The following is a 17,060-nucleotide window of genomic DNA, read 5'->3' as shown; positions in this document are numbered from 1 at the left end:
TGGGTATGTGCCACTTCACCAGAGGTCAACAACAACAGCAGCTGACAAGGCAGAGGCAGCAATCCCAAGGCCTAGTGACTGGACACAGACACCATTGACAACCACTCTGGTCCAGTTACCCACACCACACTCGTCAGAGTAACAGAAGCCCCGACCCAAAGCCTCCGGGACACGGACACGGCTACCTGCTTGTCTTGGACCTCCATTACTGCAATCAGGGCAGCCAGCCACCAGTGCCGAGCTACTGTCAACATGCCATGGATACGCCATCTCTGCCCAGGCCCTCGGCCGCCAGCACCAGGTACCTTGTTTTTCATCACCAATGCGACACAGTGTACGCGAGGCCTGTTTCATGAGCTAAATTTCAGGTCTTCTTAGATTAGGGCATTAAGACTGACTATGTTGTCAGGTCTTTATTTCTGTGGCTTGCTGGACACATGCATGCTCTGTGAATAATTAAGTGCACAAAAAGGCTCGTCTTGCGTGCAACTGCACTGATTAGTCTTAGTTTGTAAGGCACTCTCATGCAGAATGCTGTCAACTCCGCGAGTCTTAAGGGGGCGGTACAAGCTGTTAGCTTTACATAAGAAGGTGCTACTGACAGTTTTGTGGACTGGATGTTGGACAAAGAGGAACAAATAAACCAAGAAAAAGTAAATCACAGCAAAGTTAGATGTTTGTGTGTTTTTTTAACAGAAAATTAACCGCCTGGCAATATGTTGTTCAACAGACATTCTGCAACATCGTCCGAGTGGGGCCATCTTTTATGGGCTGCTCTTTACATTGTCTTACAATGCTAAGCATGAGCCCCGCCGCGGTGGCCCAGTGGTTACGGCGCTCGGCTGCTGGCCCGAAAGACGCGGGTTCGATCCCGGCCGTGGCGGCTGAATTTCTATGCAGGCGAAATTCTAGAGGCCTGTGTACTGTGCGATGTCAGTGCAAGTGAAAGAACCCCAGGTGGTTGAAATTATCCGGAGCCCTTCACTACGGCGTCCCTCATAGCCTCAGTCACTTTGGGACGTTAAAACCTAATAAACCAATCCTAAGCATGACAAAAGGACTCTAAGTGCGTGAGCCACAAACTTTCAGAGAGTTCCGAAGACTCAGCCAGAATGGGGATGAAAAGGGCACACTCTCCAAAACTTTTTCCAGACCACACAGACACACGCTAAGCAATCAGTGCTACAGAGAAAAGGAAGGAGCTGGACCATGTTTAGTCACAAAACCTCCCTTGCAGCAGGCTTTGCAGCCACATCTATTTCAGCAGGGTATTCTTGAGCTCCTGAGAGCAATGACTCCACCAATATTAAGCTCTTCACATTAAAGAAATTAATATCACATGCCATTATCTGCATTATCCCCATATCACAAAGGAGCATATGCTCAGTTTGCATTAGCACTTCAAATGATACATATTGCAGTGAACTATTAGCAAGTTTTGGTCGCCGAGTTTTGGTGTGGCTCCCCAGAGCTGCAGCTTCTCAACAATTCAAAGAAAAAGTAGAAGCTGACAAATAACGTTAGCACACAAAAAGGAAAAACCTACAAAATTTTAGGTCCAGGTTTTGCTGCCATTTCGCATCAATAAAAAAAAATTGGATTTTTTTGCTTCAAGTTCAGCATGTGTATGTACAGTCAAACCCAAATGCAACGAACTTGGGCACAGCAAAATATGCGTTGTATTGAACACTTGGAAGTTCTAGCATTATGCACGTAAAATGTATTTTTGATAACGAACTACACATTCGAACTCTTGAGCGCTCACGATCGGTCACCAAATGCCAGTCAAAGCGCTGCTGGCCGGCTCCGGATAGTCTCAGAGCAAACACTCTACCCGACCACCCGGCCGCGCTTCAGCGAAACCCGTGAAAGGCGGGAGCGGGAACAGCCCTTCGAAATCCACACAGTCAGCCAGCCTCACTTTGCAGCGCTCCTACTTGGCAGCCACCTACCACGTAATCAAGCACGTACAGGAATCTGAAACTGCAGCTTAATGACGAGCCGAAGATTAATTTGCTGGCCACGATCGAAATGATCAGCGACTGAGACGCTCGAAACCACCAGCATGAGAGGACCGCTTGCATCACGAGGGATTGTGTCATAAGGACGCGGAAGCTGAGCGCGTGGTGCGCGCAGGGAAAGATGTCAGTTGCGTTGCGACGCTGCAGGAAGAACTCGGCGATGTTCCAGACGCTGCGCCAACAGAAGTTGCCTTCGAGGATTTTTTTACGGTTGACAACCACGTAGCTGTGGTAGAAAACCCGCTGAACTCCGCAAATTGTTTCCAGTGCGCTGGTGTCTGCTGCCACCCCTGAGGAGCTGCCTCCGGACCGCTCCGGAAGATGATATGCCGTTTGTTACTGATGTGCTGCGACGATATTGTTCAGGAACGCAGGGAAACGGACAGGGGTTTGTTGAAATGATGTCACGTGTCGAAAATGCAATTATTGGAGCTGAACGCAGTGTTCACGAAAAAAAAAAAAATTACTACTTCCTGCAAATAGGTGTACATTTCTCGCCAATAAATTACTTTCAGAACAGAACTCACGGTGAGTGGAATGGTTTTTCTTCTGTCAGCACGCTTTCCCTCCGCTGCTCGCGACCTCATATACAAGGGATTTGTATTAAAGTTCGTTATAAGCGGGTTCGGGTATACTTACTTATTCCATACAGAGAACGAATCACACTGAATCGCATTGTTCGTTATAACCAGATTAGACTATATATGCACACACTAGTCACCAGTAGTTTATATGCACTATGCTTTTGCAGGAAGGCATGCAATTCCATGCTGTATACTACGAGCTACAGCTTTGTTCAATGTAGGCAGGGCTTTTAAGATAAATGAAAAGGCAAAAATAACTATGAACAATAACAAAACGCCTGAGAGAAAGGTCCTGCATGCCAAGAAATGCACACGCCAAAATTATTGGCAGGCAAAAAAATATATCACTTACTAAGGAAATGAAATGGTATGGGCGCAGGTATTGTCTGTATAGTCATGTTATGCACAGATGTTCGTATTTTGCATCATACCACTTAGTCAAGCTTCGATGGGTTGCTTATTCCACTTTAATAAGCTTTCCTATTGAAACTCAAGATTTCATCCATAATGCACCACAGTGGTGTGGCACCCAGCTAGCAAGGATAATGACACTGGACTGAATCCTACCCACAGTGGCTGTGTTTCGGTGGCGGAAAGCGTTAAAAAGATGCCCATGCACTGTGCAATGTCAGCGTCAGCACACTTCTAAAGAACTCTAGGGTGGCTGAAATCAGTAGCCCTCAACTACAACAAGTCTTGCTCCCTTCCTTTCTCCCTTCTTTTTGTGCTCCGTCCATCCCTTTCCTTATGGCGGGTCCACCAAGAGTGACACAGCTGCACCTTTCCTTTCTTCACGACCAATTTTCACCATTTTCTTAGTGCAAAGTACTTACAGGAGATTTATTTCATACAACTACTACAGCAAGAGGAAAACACTCATGTACACCATTACACAGCCCTTCACTTGGGCACTCATACAAGAAATGTCTAGGAGGTGCCGTCTCCTAGGCTAACTCCTTTATTTAAGTGACGAAGCCAAGAGACATTAAAAATAAAATGAAATGCTTGAGATACCTTCTCTCCTAGAAGCACACCGCTTTTCAATATAGACCCCACCAATCGCAATGCCACCAATACATTTTTTTCACACCTCTGCAAGCCGTCGCAGAAGAACGAGAGCAGTTGGCGACACCACCGGGGGTGCAGTGAAATCTCTGTCAAGAGCAAATCATGTACCCACAGTATGTTCCTTCATCTTGGCTAGCAGCCAAAATTGCATGGACAACAAGGGCCCTGCTCAACAGGCATGCGATTACGGTGTAGGCAGACATGCTAAGGGCAGACAGCAGCTTGGGCTGTGGGCCCTGCATTCTGAAGTTAACAGTGCGGAAAGCAGGGATCAGGAGGAGAGAACTGCACACAACAAGCAGTGTGTGTTAAGGGGGGACACTACCCTAAACAGTGAACTTTGAACCGCTTGCTCGATTTCATTGAAACTTGCGAATACCACTGCTCGGACCACCTCTGCCAAATTTTATTATTCAGCAGGGGGCTTGTCTTGAACACTGTAGTGCTTAAAATAAAATGGGATGATTTTCAATCATGCGAGTATTTTTCTGATCTCCTGTTTCTTCGGTAAACTGTCAGCTTAGAAAAACTATCATTCCAATATTACTTGATAATATTGGTATTGTAGCAGGCTTTCTGGTGCAAAATTTCATGAGGAACACAACTGTGCTCTCAGTTTGTCTATTTTCTCCTTTTTCACACAAAAAATGACACACAAAAAAATTGACGTAAAATGAAAATCCAATGTCATTCTTTATACGCTATCATTCTTTCAAAATATAGGAGAACTAAGCAAAATAATTTCATAGTTGTGTGCTCTGGACATTCCCAATGCCACATAACACAAGAAATTGGAAAAATTACCCTTATTCTTCAAACAATAGTTCTAAGTAAGCATAGTCATCCTTGGAATAAAGGCTGCAAAACCTGCTTCATACTTATACTCTAGAATAGTTTAATTTGGCAGGGGTGGTCCCAGCAGTAATATAAACTAGCCCCACAAGTATCAATGAAATCAAGCAAGAGGTTCAAAAGTTCACTGTTTAGGATAGTGTCCCCCCTTAAAGAAAATCGCTTACGCAAAACATTTTAACAAACCAGTTTTGTTTTTTTTTGTTCGCAATACGGAAGGAGCACATAGACATTGGTCATGCAGCCCAACTAATTCAGCAGACTCAATAATTTTGCACTATCTCCTAATCGCTCACTGCTGCTCACGCACTTTGCAAATTTTGGGTGCGTAGTTGTTGGAAGGGCAATCACTACTGTTAATTCCCAGATTTCCAGAAACAAGCTCATTTCCAGAATCCCTCGTTTGTACACCTGCCTGTCCACCCTATATACTCTTGCCTCCATATCAAAGGAATGTAGAACACAACAGCCTCCAAGCATTCTACACGGTTCTGGAGATTTATTGTGCACACATGGGTCTTTCCTGAAGGAAAGTTAACACGTCAACACAGATTTTTCGTTTCCTCTGGAGATGAAAATACAACATCCACACTTGTCTTTGCGAACAGTCTTGTTTAGGCACTACTACATGTTGCGCACATATGGGAACACTAACAGCCAAATTACTTCAAGTGAAGGAAAAATTACAATTTCGTGAGAAACTTGAGGTAGCACTGATGCTTCATCGAAAGGCTCCTCAATGAACATTCCACATTTACAAACTATTAGTAGATGGTATATTGGTACATAAAAAAGCAACCATCAGACATTGCAACAGGAGCACCCAAATACACAATGCAAAAAGCAGTCATAATACAGCAGAAGCAACACAGTAATATACGAGATATGTGAACTCCTACCTACACTGAACAGCAGAATAAAGTTAAGAAAAGCGAAGAACATAGCCTCAAGATTGTTCAACTATAAACATGATCAGAATGTCTGATGATACATACAGAAATATGGCAATGGCAAGAAACTATACCCATCCAAAATGCAAAAATGAGATATGAAACACTTCAGGAGAATCTAATTTCCAGTTTTCCATGCAATCAAAAACAAACAAATAAATTGGATTAACTGACTCGAAGAGGTCATATCCAAACAAGCACCTGACAGCTTAGTAGGGTATTGAGAAAACAACGGTAAAGAAATCGGAGGCTCGTTACAACATACACATTAAAGGTGGCAATAGTCACAGAAATGAAAAGAAGCATAGGAGAAGTTTTATTTTTTTAATGGTTATGTTGTTGAGTGAGATAAGTACCATAATTATTTTTAGATTGGAAACAATCAGAAAGAGGAAGGAAAGACAACCACATGCCCCCAGTTGGATGTGGTTTTGCCTTTCCATCTACTTTTCGTTTAGGATTAACCGATGAAATAAATAATAACACAAAAATTCTTCACTTTTCTTGATATTAGTGACTGCTAGCTTTATTCGTATATATCATTAGAGTGTGGCAGACAATGGCCCAGCCATAGCTCAATGGCTCAGCTGGTCGCATTGTTATATAAAACTGCTTATGAGATTGCACTGTTTATGCATTATGTACCTTAACTCTCGTGACCACGCCATGTGTGTACTCGCACGTAAGTGTTGTGTTCGTTCACTCTTTTCTGCTGTGCATGCGGTTTGTAATTGATGACAGTGGTATATTTTTCTGCTACAGGGTCTTCAAAACACATGGCCAAGACCGTTTACCGAATGTTCAAGGTCTCGCAGCGTTTTTCAACCAAGACAACAGCCAGGTGTCCATATTGGCACATCACTGGGGAGCAGCGCTCGGAGATTCTCTCGACTTCTCAACTTCTCGATGTTCTTCATGGCGGAAGTGATGAAGACCCTGTGCAAAAAAAACTCAATAAGTATGCATGGATGAAGATTTTGGACAGGCAAACATGCTCTCGTCTTGACAGCTCATGGGAAGAGATGAATCCGTTGGAGAAGCAAAAGTTCATTGGAATCACCATATACATGGGAAATATTGACCTGCCCCAACTACAGTCGACGACCGAAAATTCGGACGCCTGATTTTTCGGACATGCTTGATTATTCGGACTTTTTCGCGGCACCGCGACATGGCCCATAGAGCCAATGTGTAAGAGCGCTTGAAATTTCGGACGCACCGCAACTGACCACTCGATTTTTCGGACCTCGTTCGCACTCGCCGCCAGCACCCAAGCCGCCATATAATGTGTACAGTGGAATCTCATTAATTCAGACTGCAGGAGATATCGAAAACTTGATCAAACAAAACGAAATTCAAGCGTAAAGGGAGCCTCTTGCGACGCTGAAATTCTGCGCGAGTCGGCACATTGCGCTCGCGTGTTTTCGAATTCGTACTGTCCTTGAATGTCTTCCGCCGCACGAACTTGAACCGTAGTCTGAGTTCACGGAACTCATCTGTGCCGAGTCTTTAGTCCCGAACACGGAACGCGAATACGATCGCGGAGGCTACGCGCACGCCGTGGCCTCCGCGATCGAAGCGCGCTTCGGGCGCGCCGCCGAATCTTAGCGCGGCCGCGATCTGCTCCGGCGCTGCGCCGTTCGCGGAGGCCACGCACGCGCACCGGAGCTTCCAAGTGCCGTCTATGGATGGCGTCGTGATCATTATCAACATTTTTCTCGGTCGCGATTTTCCGCTGTTCACATCGACATCAGTATCGCCAGCTCCAGCCTTTCGTGGCGTGTTAGCATGCGTGTTAGCGCGTTCGCCGTGATAATAGAGAGTTTTAGAATAGCGTCATGGCGAATAGGGTGACCCTATCCGCATGCGCTTAGCGTTAGGGGAACGGGTTCACGTTTTCTGTCTATAGAATAGGGTCGCGGATGGTCGTTTTGCGTTGCTTGAAGGCAGCGTCATGACGGCGGGAAAGAGAAGCTTTCAGTAATGGTTTTTTTAATATTTTGCATTGAATATGGAAGGTAGAAGAATTTTTTCTACCCCTGCATCTGCTATCGCTGCTGGAAGCACCTGAGCTGGGGCAGCGGAAATAAAGGATAGCAGGCAGTGTGTAGAAGTGAAAAGAAAGAGGGGAGGGGATAGTAGAAAGGACAGCCGGAGGAGTACACTGAAAATAAATATATTTACATATACACATGATAAATATATATATATATATATATAAAGGTCGCACGCGCGTGAAGGTCTGGTAAAAAATTGCAAACCTGTTTGTGGAGATTAGTAGTTCAAACCTCCCGCGCTTTCTGACGTCAGTCGTCGAGTACTCGCTAAGCCTAGCAGCTCTGTAAACACGGAAGCAATCTGAAAATAAGGCGTGTTTTATCGCTAAAATTTTGTTGTTCAGGCACCTTCAGCCAAAGCGAAAGCCTCGTGCGCCTTTAGTTTGATGTGAGCGTGAGCCACAGAGCAGCGCCAACGACGAATGGGTGATGAAGAGAGAGGGCCCGCTTCGGCGGGCGCCGCCATGTTGTCCCAACGTAAAGCGGCTTAGGGGCGCAAGGGGCGCACGCTATTTCGCCGATTTAGCGTTAGCGTCGCCCGCTCACCCAAACACCCAAGGGCCAATAGCGTTCTGCGCATGCGCAGTAGCATCCCGCTATTCCCCTATGACACAAAGCGACAGGGTGACGCTATACTAAAACTCTCTAATGGCTTTCGCGTGCTGCCGCCGAGCTTCACAGTTTTAGCGCGATGGGCAAGCACCTTAAGCTACACGGCTGGGAGTTAGCTCTCGAACGCGGTCGGTAAGCGTGCGGCGGGCGGGAAATTCGACGTGGCCGAGAAGTGCGTCCGATGATGGTGCAACCAAAAGAGAAACACAAGCTGCAAAAAGCGCGCTTTCCAAGTCAAGCCGTGCGAGTTTCTCGAACTGGAAGAAGAGCTGCTCCTCTATGTGATGGAATTTCGGAACAACGGCTACGCGTTGACAGCGGACATGCTGCGCGGCTTCTTTTGGCATGAGCGTGCACCAGAGCGCAGCACCAGCTCAGGAGTCTAAATACTTCGCGAGTGGCGATTGAACGTAGAATAAATGTCGCTCATTCCCTGGTTGGTGTGTTTTTACTTAAAAAAATTTTTTTTTCGCATATCGCGTGTATGGGCCGCACCCCGAAAATTGGCCCTCGAATCTGGAAAAAAAAAAGTGCAGCCCTTATACGCGTTTATCCGGTATTTGGCGCGGCGAAATATAGTCATGAGGAGCTTTAGAATGTGTGCAATACAATTGGCCGCTTTCTCCGGCATAGTGGTAATAAGTTCGTGATTTTTTCGGTGAAATTTGATTTTCCGGACTGCCCGATTTTTCGGTCGTTTTCGCGGTCCCTAGAGAGTCCGAAAAATCGGTCGTCGACTGTATATCTCTATTAGAACAGGAAACATCTATTCTGTCCTTCTACCATAAAAAATCATTTCCCGAAATCAATTTTTTCCTTTGCTTGTTTTGATTTTTTTCAACGAAGCGGACCTGAAGGATTCAGCGGCAGCAGCATCTATTCGCAGGACTTGGAAAGTGTCCTGGCTTTTTGAACCACATCAATGAAACTTCATCCACCCTGATGTTCCAGAGCTTGCCCAAAAGCCAAATTTGATCAGCTGGCTTTCAAGAAGCAGCTCATTCAACAAATCTTCGGGTATGATGAAGTAAAAGAAGTCCACGCCCCCAATCTTCCCATAGAATCCATTCGTCACCAACCGAAAAAAAATGAAAAAAGAAGCAACTACAACCTCTGCTATCAGAGAACAAAAAAAGAACAAAGACCAAACATTACATGCAGCACCTGTCAAGTTTACCTCTGCTTCACATCTTCACCTGATCGCTTTTCACAGTGGCACCACAGTCATGACCCCTGACTTGACCGGCCATAGGAAGTGCAAGAATTTTTCCTCATAACTGAAACTGAATAATGACAGCTATAAACATGTGTAACAGTTTGTATATTCCAGTTTTCCTCTGATCAAGTTCTCTCTTAGTGCAGCCTGTAATTTTTGTTTTTGCTGTATACTTTTTTCGTGTTTTTGGCATATATGACCAGCGTTCAAGTACCACCTTTGTACACACAACTCTGCTGCTTGTTTAATTCAGAAGTATAACTAATCAGCTACATTTCATGCATTGCAATATGCGCTGGGTGTGTTACTTGTGAAAAAACATTTTCAGTGCAAATAGTGCACTCCGCGGTAGCTAAAGAGTTAAGCAAAGCTTGACACCAACAAATGTACAGCAGGGCTCCACACCTACACACAGTCTTTCTTTTCAAATGAAAGAGGACACATATTTCGCACTCTCATCACTTTTTGTTTTATTAATTTTGAGGGATATTTGTCACCTTGGGTCCTGACTCATGAAGTTTTGGCTGAATACCTTTTTTTAGGCTTGGGTTAATCATTTAACTAGGCTGGTGTCAAGTTACCCCTGTGTAGCATGCTGGATTGCACCTAATTAGTCGACAACGAGTGAAAGAAATGCACACTTTTACCAAGCTACGCAATACCAGGTATGTTACGTGCATGTGCTATTTATCATTTTGTGGTATGACTTATGATAGCCTCACCATTTAAAGCATATTCACAGTGTGACTGAATTTACTTGTTACGTAGGCCTTCATTGCATGAAACAGAGTTGTGAACCAGTTTGACAAAAAACCCCTTCTGTTCGAATCTGTTAATGAGGCTTGAACTGTAAAGGTTGGTAAAGGTTGCAGTGAAGAGGAATCTGAACTTGTCTTTTTGCCGCGAGAACTCAATCTACACGTTCCGAGCATTCTTGGAAACTTCGATTTATTGCCCTGTCTGGCCGATTTATCTGATTAAATCGCATCAACGTCCGGCTCCCGCCCTTTTTTTAATTCTCCACGTACAGTGGGCGGAGTCGACACCCGCGTGGAGTGCCTTTCAGCCAGCTCCGTGGAGGCTTCCCACTCTGCCATCGGCGGAATAATATATAGTAATCCGTAGTAGCAAATAGTCGAACTTTTTTCACGAAATCGGATGCGTCCCAAATGGTTAAAAGTTTTGCTTACGAAGAAACGTATCGGCTTTGGAGTTTGCCGACACATCAGTACCAATTTCTTCACTCAATCGACCCACATCTTAGATCAAGACTCTCACCCAGAATCCCTCGACAACTGGAAACACTTTATCACCGACTTCGTCTGAATTCTGCATATACAAACCGCTTGCGATACCGTTTTGGACAAACGAACAGTCCGCATTGTGACAATTGTGCCTCGATAGAAACTGTGGAACATAGCCTACTTGTGTGCCCTGCGTATGCTAACGAGCGTGCGTACTATGAACATTGCATGCAGAAGCTATGCCCAGTGCCCCTAACAATGGACAAAGTTTTAGGTCCCTTAGCCTGCTTCAGGCAACAGAGACTTGCAATGAACTTTCTTTTTACATATTTAGAAGACATTGGACATCTAGATAAGCTCTAAATTCACTTGCACGTTACCTTCATGCATTCTTCATGCAGTGAACTTCGTCAGCCCATTTGTCGGACTATGCGCTCCATCATTCCATAGGTTACATCAATACTCGCCATTGCATCCTTAGTACCCATTTCATGGCCGCATTTTATCTTCGTTTTTTTTCTTTTACCTCTTCCACGCGGCTCTCCTTCTGTCTTTTTCTCCCAAATTCCCCTTCCTACGCAGAGTAGCATGCCAGCGATTTTTAAACGCCGGCTAAATTCTCTGCATTTCATTAAAGAGTTTCTCTCTCTCTCTCCGCGTGTATTTTTATTTCTGCGGGCTTATTTTGCGGCTATATTATCTGTAACTATTTATTATCTGTAACTATTATGTAACACGGAAGCCTAAAAAACAAAATAAAGCGAAAGCAAAGCTCCACGGAGCTGGCTGAATGGCACTCCATGCATTGGTCGACTCCGCCCACTGTACGGGGAGAATTAAAAAAAAAAGGCGGGAGCCGGACGTTAATTCGATTTAATCAGGGAAATCAGCCACACAGGGCAATAAGTCGAAGTTTCTAAGAATGCTGGGAACGTGCAGATTTAGTTCCCGTGGCAAAAAGACAAGTTCAGATGCCTCTTCACTGCACCGTTAAGAGGGGAGGATCATAGGTTAATATTCAATATTTCTGATAAGGGACACAGGAGTACCCTTCAGCAGTACAGAAATGGAGCTAAGTCAGTTCCTATAAAAGCAGTAAGAACAGAAAACAATAAGACCAGAGCACAGAAAAGGCACAGACAAAACAGAGGCTGTCCTTGCCATTTTATTATTCGCTATTTATCTAGGGATGCTTTTAACCATTATCAGTGAAGAAGTCAACCTTACGAATAATCTAGGTGGTTAAACATACAAGAAAAGTACCATGCTCAAGGTGCAGTGACAAAAAAAAAAATTTAATTGTTGATTAAATGGCATGTGTAAACAGCCGCAGGCATGAGCACTGTGATAGCTATATGAATTGTGATACTGAAAACATTACAGAAAATCGCCATGCATATGCCAAAAGTAACCTGCATCATTGCAAATGGCATTGAAGAACGGAGCAGTCGCAGAAAATCACTTGAACTATTATTGCATAATTTTACTCAATATTCAAAACCGACCCAACATTTTGTAAAACAGAATATTGTTCGATCATGAATGTTCAGTCAGGATAGGCAAAGATGTCCTTTTTGCAGCTAAAAGAGAAAATTGAAACAAATATCCCATCGGGCAATAAATGCACGAAATGATACCTTCACCCTTTGATGCCACACCCCGCATTAACTTTCAGCAACCAGCAGGAATGCAGCCATATCAGAAACATTTTGTATGTTTGTGTGCTCTTTCCTCTTCTCTGTTCATTTGTGTACAAGTGTTCTACGAAATAAATAAACCGAGTTGTTGATTTCCCATGTCTGTCCTTAAAAGCATGCTTAAAAGTTCATGCGGCAAGTCCATGAAAAGAATAAAGAATGCCAGTTACCATGCATGTCGGTCCAGTCCTGATTCGGGTCCACCATCGGATTGAACATGGCAGCAGGCTCGTCCCTGTGAGTGGCACCCTCGCTGACACGTGGGATGCCACTGCTCCAATCACATCCAATGATCGGCTGTCATGTGCGAGGCCCACCTGCTACAATCAATGCACTATGTGGTCACCACATGCTAAAATGATAGCAGCGTGAAGGCCAATCAAAGAAACATCAAAATTTCGAAGAAACCAAAGAAAACACTCATTTCCTCCATAACATGTACGCACATTCAAATGCCAATATCAAAACTGTTTGCACTGCTAAAATTGTGAAGTCAGTCCACAATTACCACTTGTGCAGTCCCAGACAACACCAAAGATCCGTAGGACGTCCCAAAAATGTACACACGTCCCACATCCCTAACAGGACGTCCCTGGGACATCCGTATGAAGTCCGCACTGGGATTATCCCGGGAACAGTCGCGGCTCGAACGTTATACGAACATGACGTCCGTATAAAAGCCGCGGTGGGATCATCCCTAAAACAGTCGCAGATCGGTTGTTATAAGGAAGTGTTCATATTCAGAGGGTCTGAATCGTGCAGATGGCCATACAGTTCTCATTAGCACTCGAGTGGCACGCTCCACTGTCCTTTTCCGACGTCCTTGGCTAGCGGGCTTGATACAGCTGTTTAGAACAAGTAAACAATAATCCATGCGATGTATAAGCGCAAGATGTCACAAAGTAATACACAACTCAGTACTCATTTTTTGAAAGAGCCAAAAAACCGTTAAAAGCAGGACGAAAATAAGCAATCCCAAAAGGGCCATTATAGCTGAATACAGAAACCCTAAACTTTAAAACTTCGAAATTAGGGAAGGGCGACCTAATTACTCGAACTGAACCTGGCTCAAATAGTCTAATTCCCGTTTTGTTATAGCTATCGAGGGTGAGCTTACACTGTTCTCCTCCAAGCTCACAACATAACCACCTTGACGCCAATTGTATTCCCGCCTTACGACCATAACAGCCACTGACGATGACAGTGACACCACCGCAAAAACAACTGGCCACTTGTTCGTGCTCTTAGAGCAGTGATCATAAAAATTAATAACACACATCCTTTCTTTGCAGTTATTTTTTGGTTTATTTAGGATCATAGTTTTATTTTTGTCTTAGGTGCATGTTGCTTAAAAAGGCTCTTTGCTCATTAGCTCAATGGCACCACCATCGTCATCGCACTACTGAAACAATGCAAGTTATTTTGCTTAGCTTGGTGGTTTGAGACGTGTATCAGCCAGTTTTCCGTTTTTTGGACCAAAATTTCAGGTAATTATTGACGTTCCTGCTGCATGTTGGTTGCGTAACGAGTGTAATTTTTTTTACGTATTCACCAAGGTTCCAGCGGCAGGAAACACGGATGGCACATGCGGCAAGTGAAAGTAAGTGGCAGTCGGTAGTCCTCGCCTGGTGTGTGAGCCGTGTAGCGTGATTTCTAGCTTTTGAAGTAATTTTAGTGGCGGTATTAAAGTTCTGTGACTGGTGCTGGCTCAACATGAGCAGAAGCTTACTGGGTGCCAGTACATTAATCTGGTGACAGCATAATGGCTACGGTGCCGAGAAGTACTGCTTACAGGCGTGCACGCCGAGAGGCACGTCGTGATATTGAGCTAATAGCGTCGGGTGCTGGCGATGGTGTTGCATACGACCCTTCTTAATCTGATCCGTGTGCTGCTGCAAAGTCGCAAGAGCAACTAGATCCTAGCTCGTCGCATGTTCCGTGCCTACAACATTCGACTGAATATGCGCCTAAAGTTCCTGTTCTAATTTTGATTTGGTTTATTGATTTGTTTGGGTTGAACGTCCCAAAGCAACTCAGGCTCAGAGGGGCACCGTAGTGAAGGGCTCCGGAAATTTCGACCACCTGGGGTTCTTTAATGGGCACTGACATTGCACAGTACACAGGTCTCTAGAATTTCACCTCCAACGAAATTCGGCCGCCGCGCCGTGGATCGAACTCGCACCTTTCGGGACAGCAGCGGAGCGCAGTAGCCACTGAGCCGGGGCGGGGCTGTTTTAATTTTGTATTCTGTTTATAACTGTTGCATGCGCACAGTTTTCTCTTATTGGTTTGTAACCTAGATATATATAGTATTGAAGAGAACTATTGCAATTTCATTTGAACTATATGTGTGTTGTTTGGGCCTTTTGAATCCAAAAAATGAGGTCATGCATGTTTTTACATATTAATTTTTTTGCTGGCAAGGGCCAAATCTGCCCCTGTGTCATATGGACGGCTCATAATGGAGGGCATATGCATGTTTAATTGTACCACCTAGGGATACCTCACAACAGCATGCCAGCTGCCTTCAGTATGATAAAAACTGACTATAGCAATAGAGTTCCCCACTGTTAACTTGAGAAATCCTGATTTTATTTTCTTGGTCTGATTTCGAACCTAATTCTGTTTTGATCTAGAGAAATCACATGATTGTGCAAGATGGAGACACTGCAAGAGAAAAGACATCTCCCATTCTGCGAAGTATTCTAACATGTGAACTGGCTTCTAGCTACAGCTGGTATGGCGCCAAGGGAAGAACAGGCTCTGTGAGCTGAATATATGCAAAATCATGTGCAGTAAGTATTATTTGGAGGAAGCTATTTCAAATCTTAAAGGAGCACAGATATAAAATTTTAAACTCAAATAAGTGATCCGATCTGTGTCCTGGGCACAAAGGGTTTTACTATTCCAAATTCTCTGATTTCAGTGATTCCACACGCCAAAAATCATTGACAGAGGAGCTGTTAGCCAATGCTGACATCGATCATCTATATATGGACTGGCTGGCAGAGTCACTAGCAAAACATGGGGTAAGTCCTAACCATGCCATCACATGATTCCATAATGGACTCCAGCACTGGCATTGACCTGACAGAGACCAAAAGTTAGTTAGTTATATTGATTTTAATGGCGCAAAAGCAACTGAGGCTATGATGCGCCAAACACAAGGTTAGAGTTCTTGTTAAAGGTGAAGCTTTTTATACTTTGTTTATAGTTTGTTTAAAACACTGGCTTCCCTGAGAAACCTAAAAATACAAGAGATGTCAACCAGTGCTCGATCACCTAAAAGTAACATGGGGTGTAAAGGGATGCTTTCCCTGTAAAATGTTGTAAAATATTTCTTTCTTAGTTCTAGTTTGATACATGAAATTAAAATGTGGTTCACCGTGAGTTCAGCACCACACATGTCACAGAGAGGTTTGTTCTGTTTTGTTAGTAGAAAGCTGTGCGTGAGGTGGGTGTGTCCAATGCGGAGCCGACATAAAATAACTTCGGTAAAACGTTCTTGATGCCTGCATGATTGCCATTCCCCTAAAATTGGTTTCACAGAATGTAGTTTGTTGTTTACGTGTTCTTGCCATGTAGTCTGCCACTTATTTCTGAGTTTACTGGTGATAAACTTTAAACAATCCTTGTGCGGTATGTTCACTTGCTTTATGTGGCCATTCCGGGCTTGTGCAGCGCATACATCTGCTTTTTCATTACCTAAGATTCCAACATGGCTAGGAACCCAGCAGAATTTAATGTTATGTTTTTGTTTTGTGATTTTAACTATGCTATGTATGATGTTTCCTATTATAGGTTCAGCTGCATTTCTGGAGTGCAGTGCTTTAAGCATACTCAGGGAATCGGTGTAAATGATGCTATTTTTGATATTCTCTCTTACTATTTTTTCTACAGCTACAAAGATGGCATAACACTCAGCAGTAAAAACCGATGCGCATTCTGGTAGTCGCATTATCTGTTTATTTTTTCCCTGGATTACTGCACTTCCAACGTGACTTTCTGTTTTTGAGCCATCGGTATAAAATTCAATGTAGGTGTCATACTTTTCTTGTAGTGCAAAGAATTCCTGTAATATGTACTCATGTGGTGTTTGCTTTTTATCTAAATGTGTCATTGTGAAGTCACATACTGAAGGTAGGCTGTACCATGGTGGCAAACATTCATTCCTTTGTGCAATATTTGGTAGGGCATCTAGCACTGTTAGCTCTTCGCATTTATCTTCAAAGCGCAGTAGTAATGGTCTGATAGAGTGTGGTTTGTTGATGAATAATCTTTTAGATGGGCACTTGGTGACAATTGGATGGCAGAGATGTTTCGGAAGAGAACGGATTTTTAAGACATATGAGCATGTAAGGGCAATTCTTCGATCCTCAAGAGCGGCTTCATTAGTTTCAACGTAAAGGCTAACTACTGGTGATGTTCTGTATGCTCCAGATGATAGGCGCAGACCAAGGTTATGAATGGGGTCTAATCTTTTTAAGTAGGATGCTCTTGCCGAACCATATACTATGCACCCGTAGTCCAGCTTGGAGCGAACCAGAGAGCGATATATTTGTAAAAGGCTTGCTCTATCGGACCCCCACCGCTTCCGTGAGAGAACTTTTAAGATATTGAGGGCTTGAGAAGCTTTCTTTTTAAGGTTGTTAATGTGTGGTAGAAATGAGAGTTTCTTGTCGAAAGTTAGGCCTAAAAATTTGTGTTATTGTTTAATTGGTAGCACAGTGTGATTCAGGTATAGATTAGGATCGACCTG

At 43.9% G+C, this 17,060-nt stretch overlaps 1 protein-coding gene across 9 annotated transcripts in view; it reads right to left on the bottom strand.

Moving 5' to 3' along the window:
• Positions 1–17,060, bottom strand: part of LOC149338737 (uncharacterized) — a 43,740-nt gene that overhangs the window by 12,096 nt on the left and 14,584 nt on the right. For 5 of the 9 annotated variants that reach the window (XM_089547740.1, XM_089547741.1, XM_089547743.1 and 2 more), the window contains exons 3-4: positions 12,472–12,621; positions 6,270–6,411 (exon numbers count right to left, since the gene is read on the bottom strand). In XM_089547740.1, coding sequence (XP_089403866.1) covers positions 12,602–12,621 — 20 coding nt within the window. In that variant the 3' untranslated portion in view covers positions 6,270–6,411; positions 12,472–12,601. Of the gene's footprint in view, positions 1–6,269; positions 6,412–9,321; positions 9,428–12,471; positions 12,622–17,060 lie in introns of all 9 variants that reach the window. The other 4 variants (XM_089547746.1, XM_089547747.1, XM_089547749.1 and 1 more) reach the window with 2 other exon arrangements.

Source organism: Amblyomma mixtum, chromosome 6 (assembly GCF_055824585.1).
Source record: "Amblyomma mixtum isolate Tamu chromosome 6, ASM5582458v1, whole genome shotgun sequence".
NCBI classification, from domain to species: Eukaryota; Metazoa; Arthropoda; class Arachnida; order Ixodida; family Ixodidae; genus Amblyomma; species Amblyomma mixtum.
Note: the sequence above shows the minus strand (reverse complement) of the source record. Positions and strands in the feature narration are given on the sequence as shown.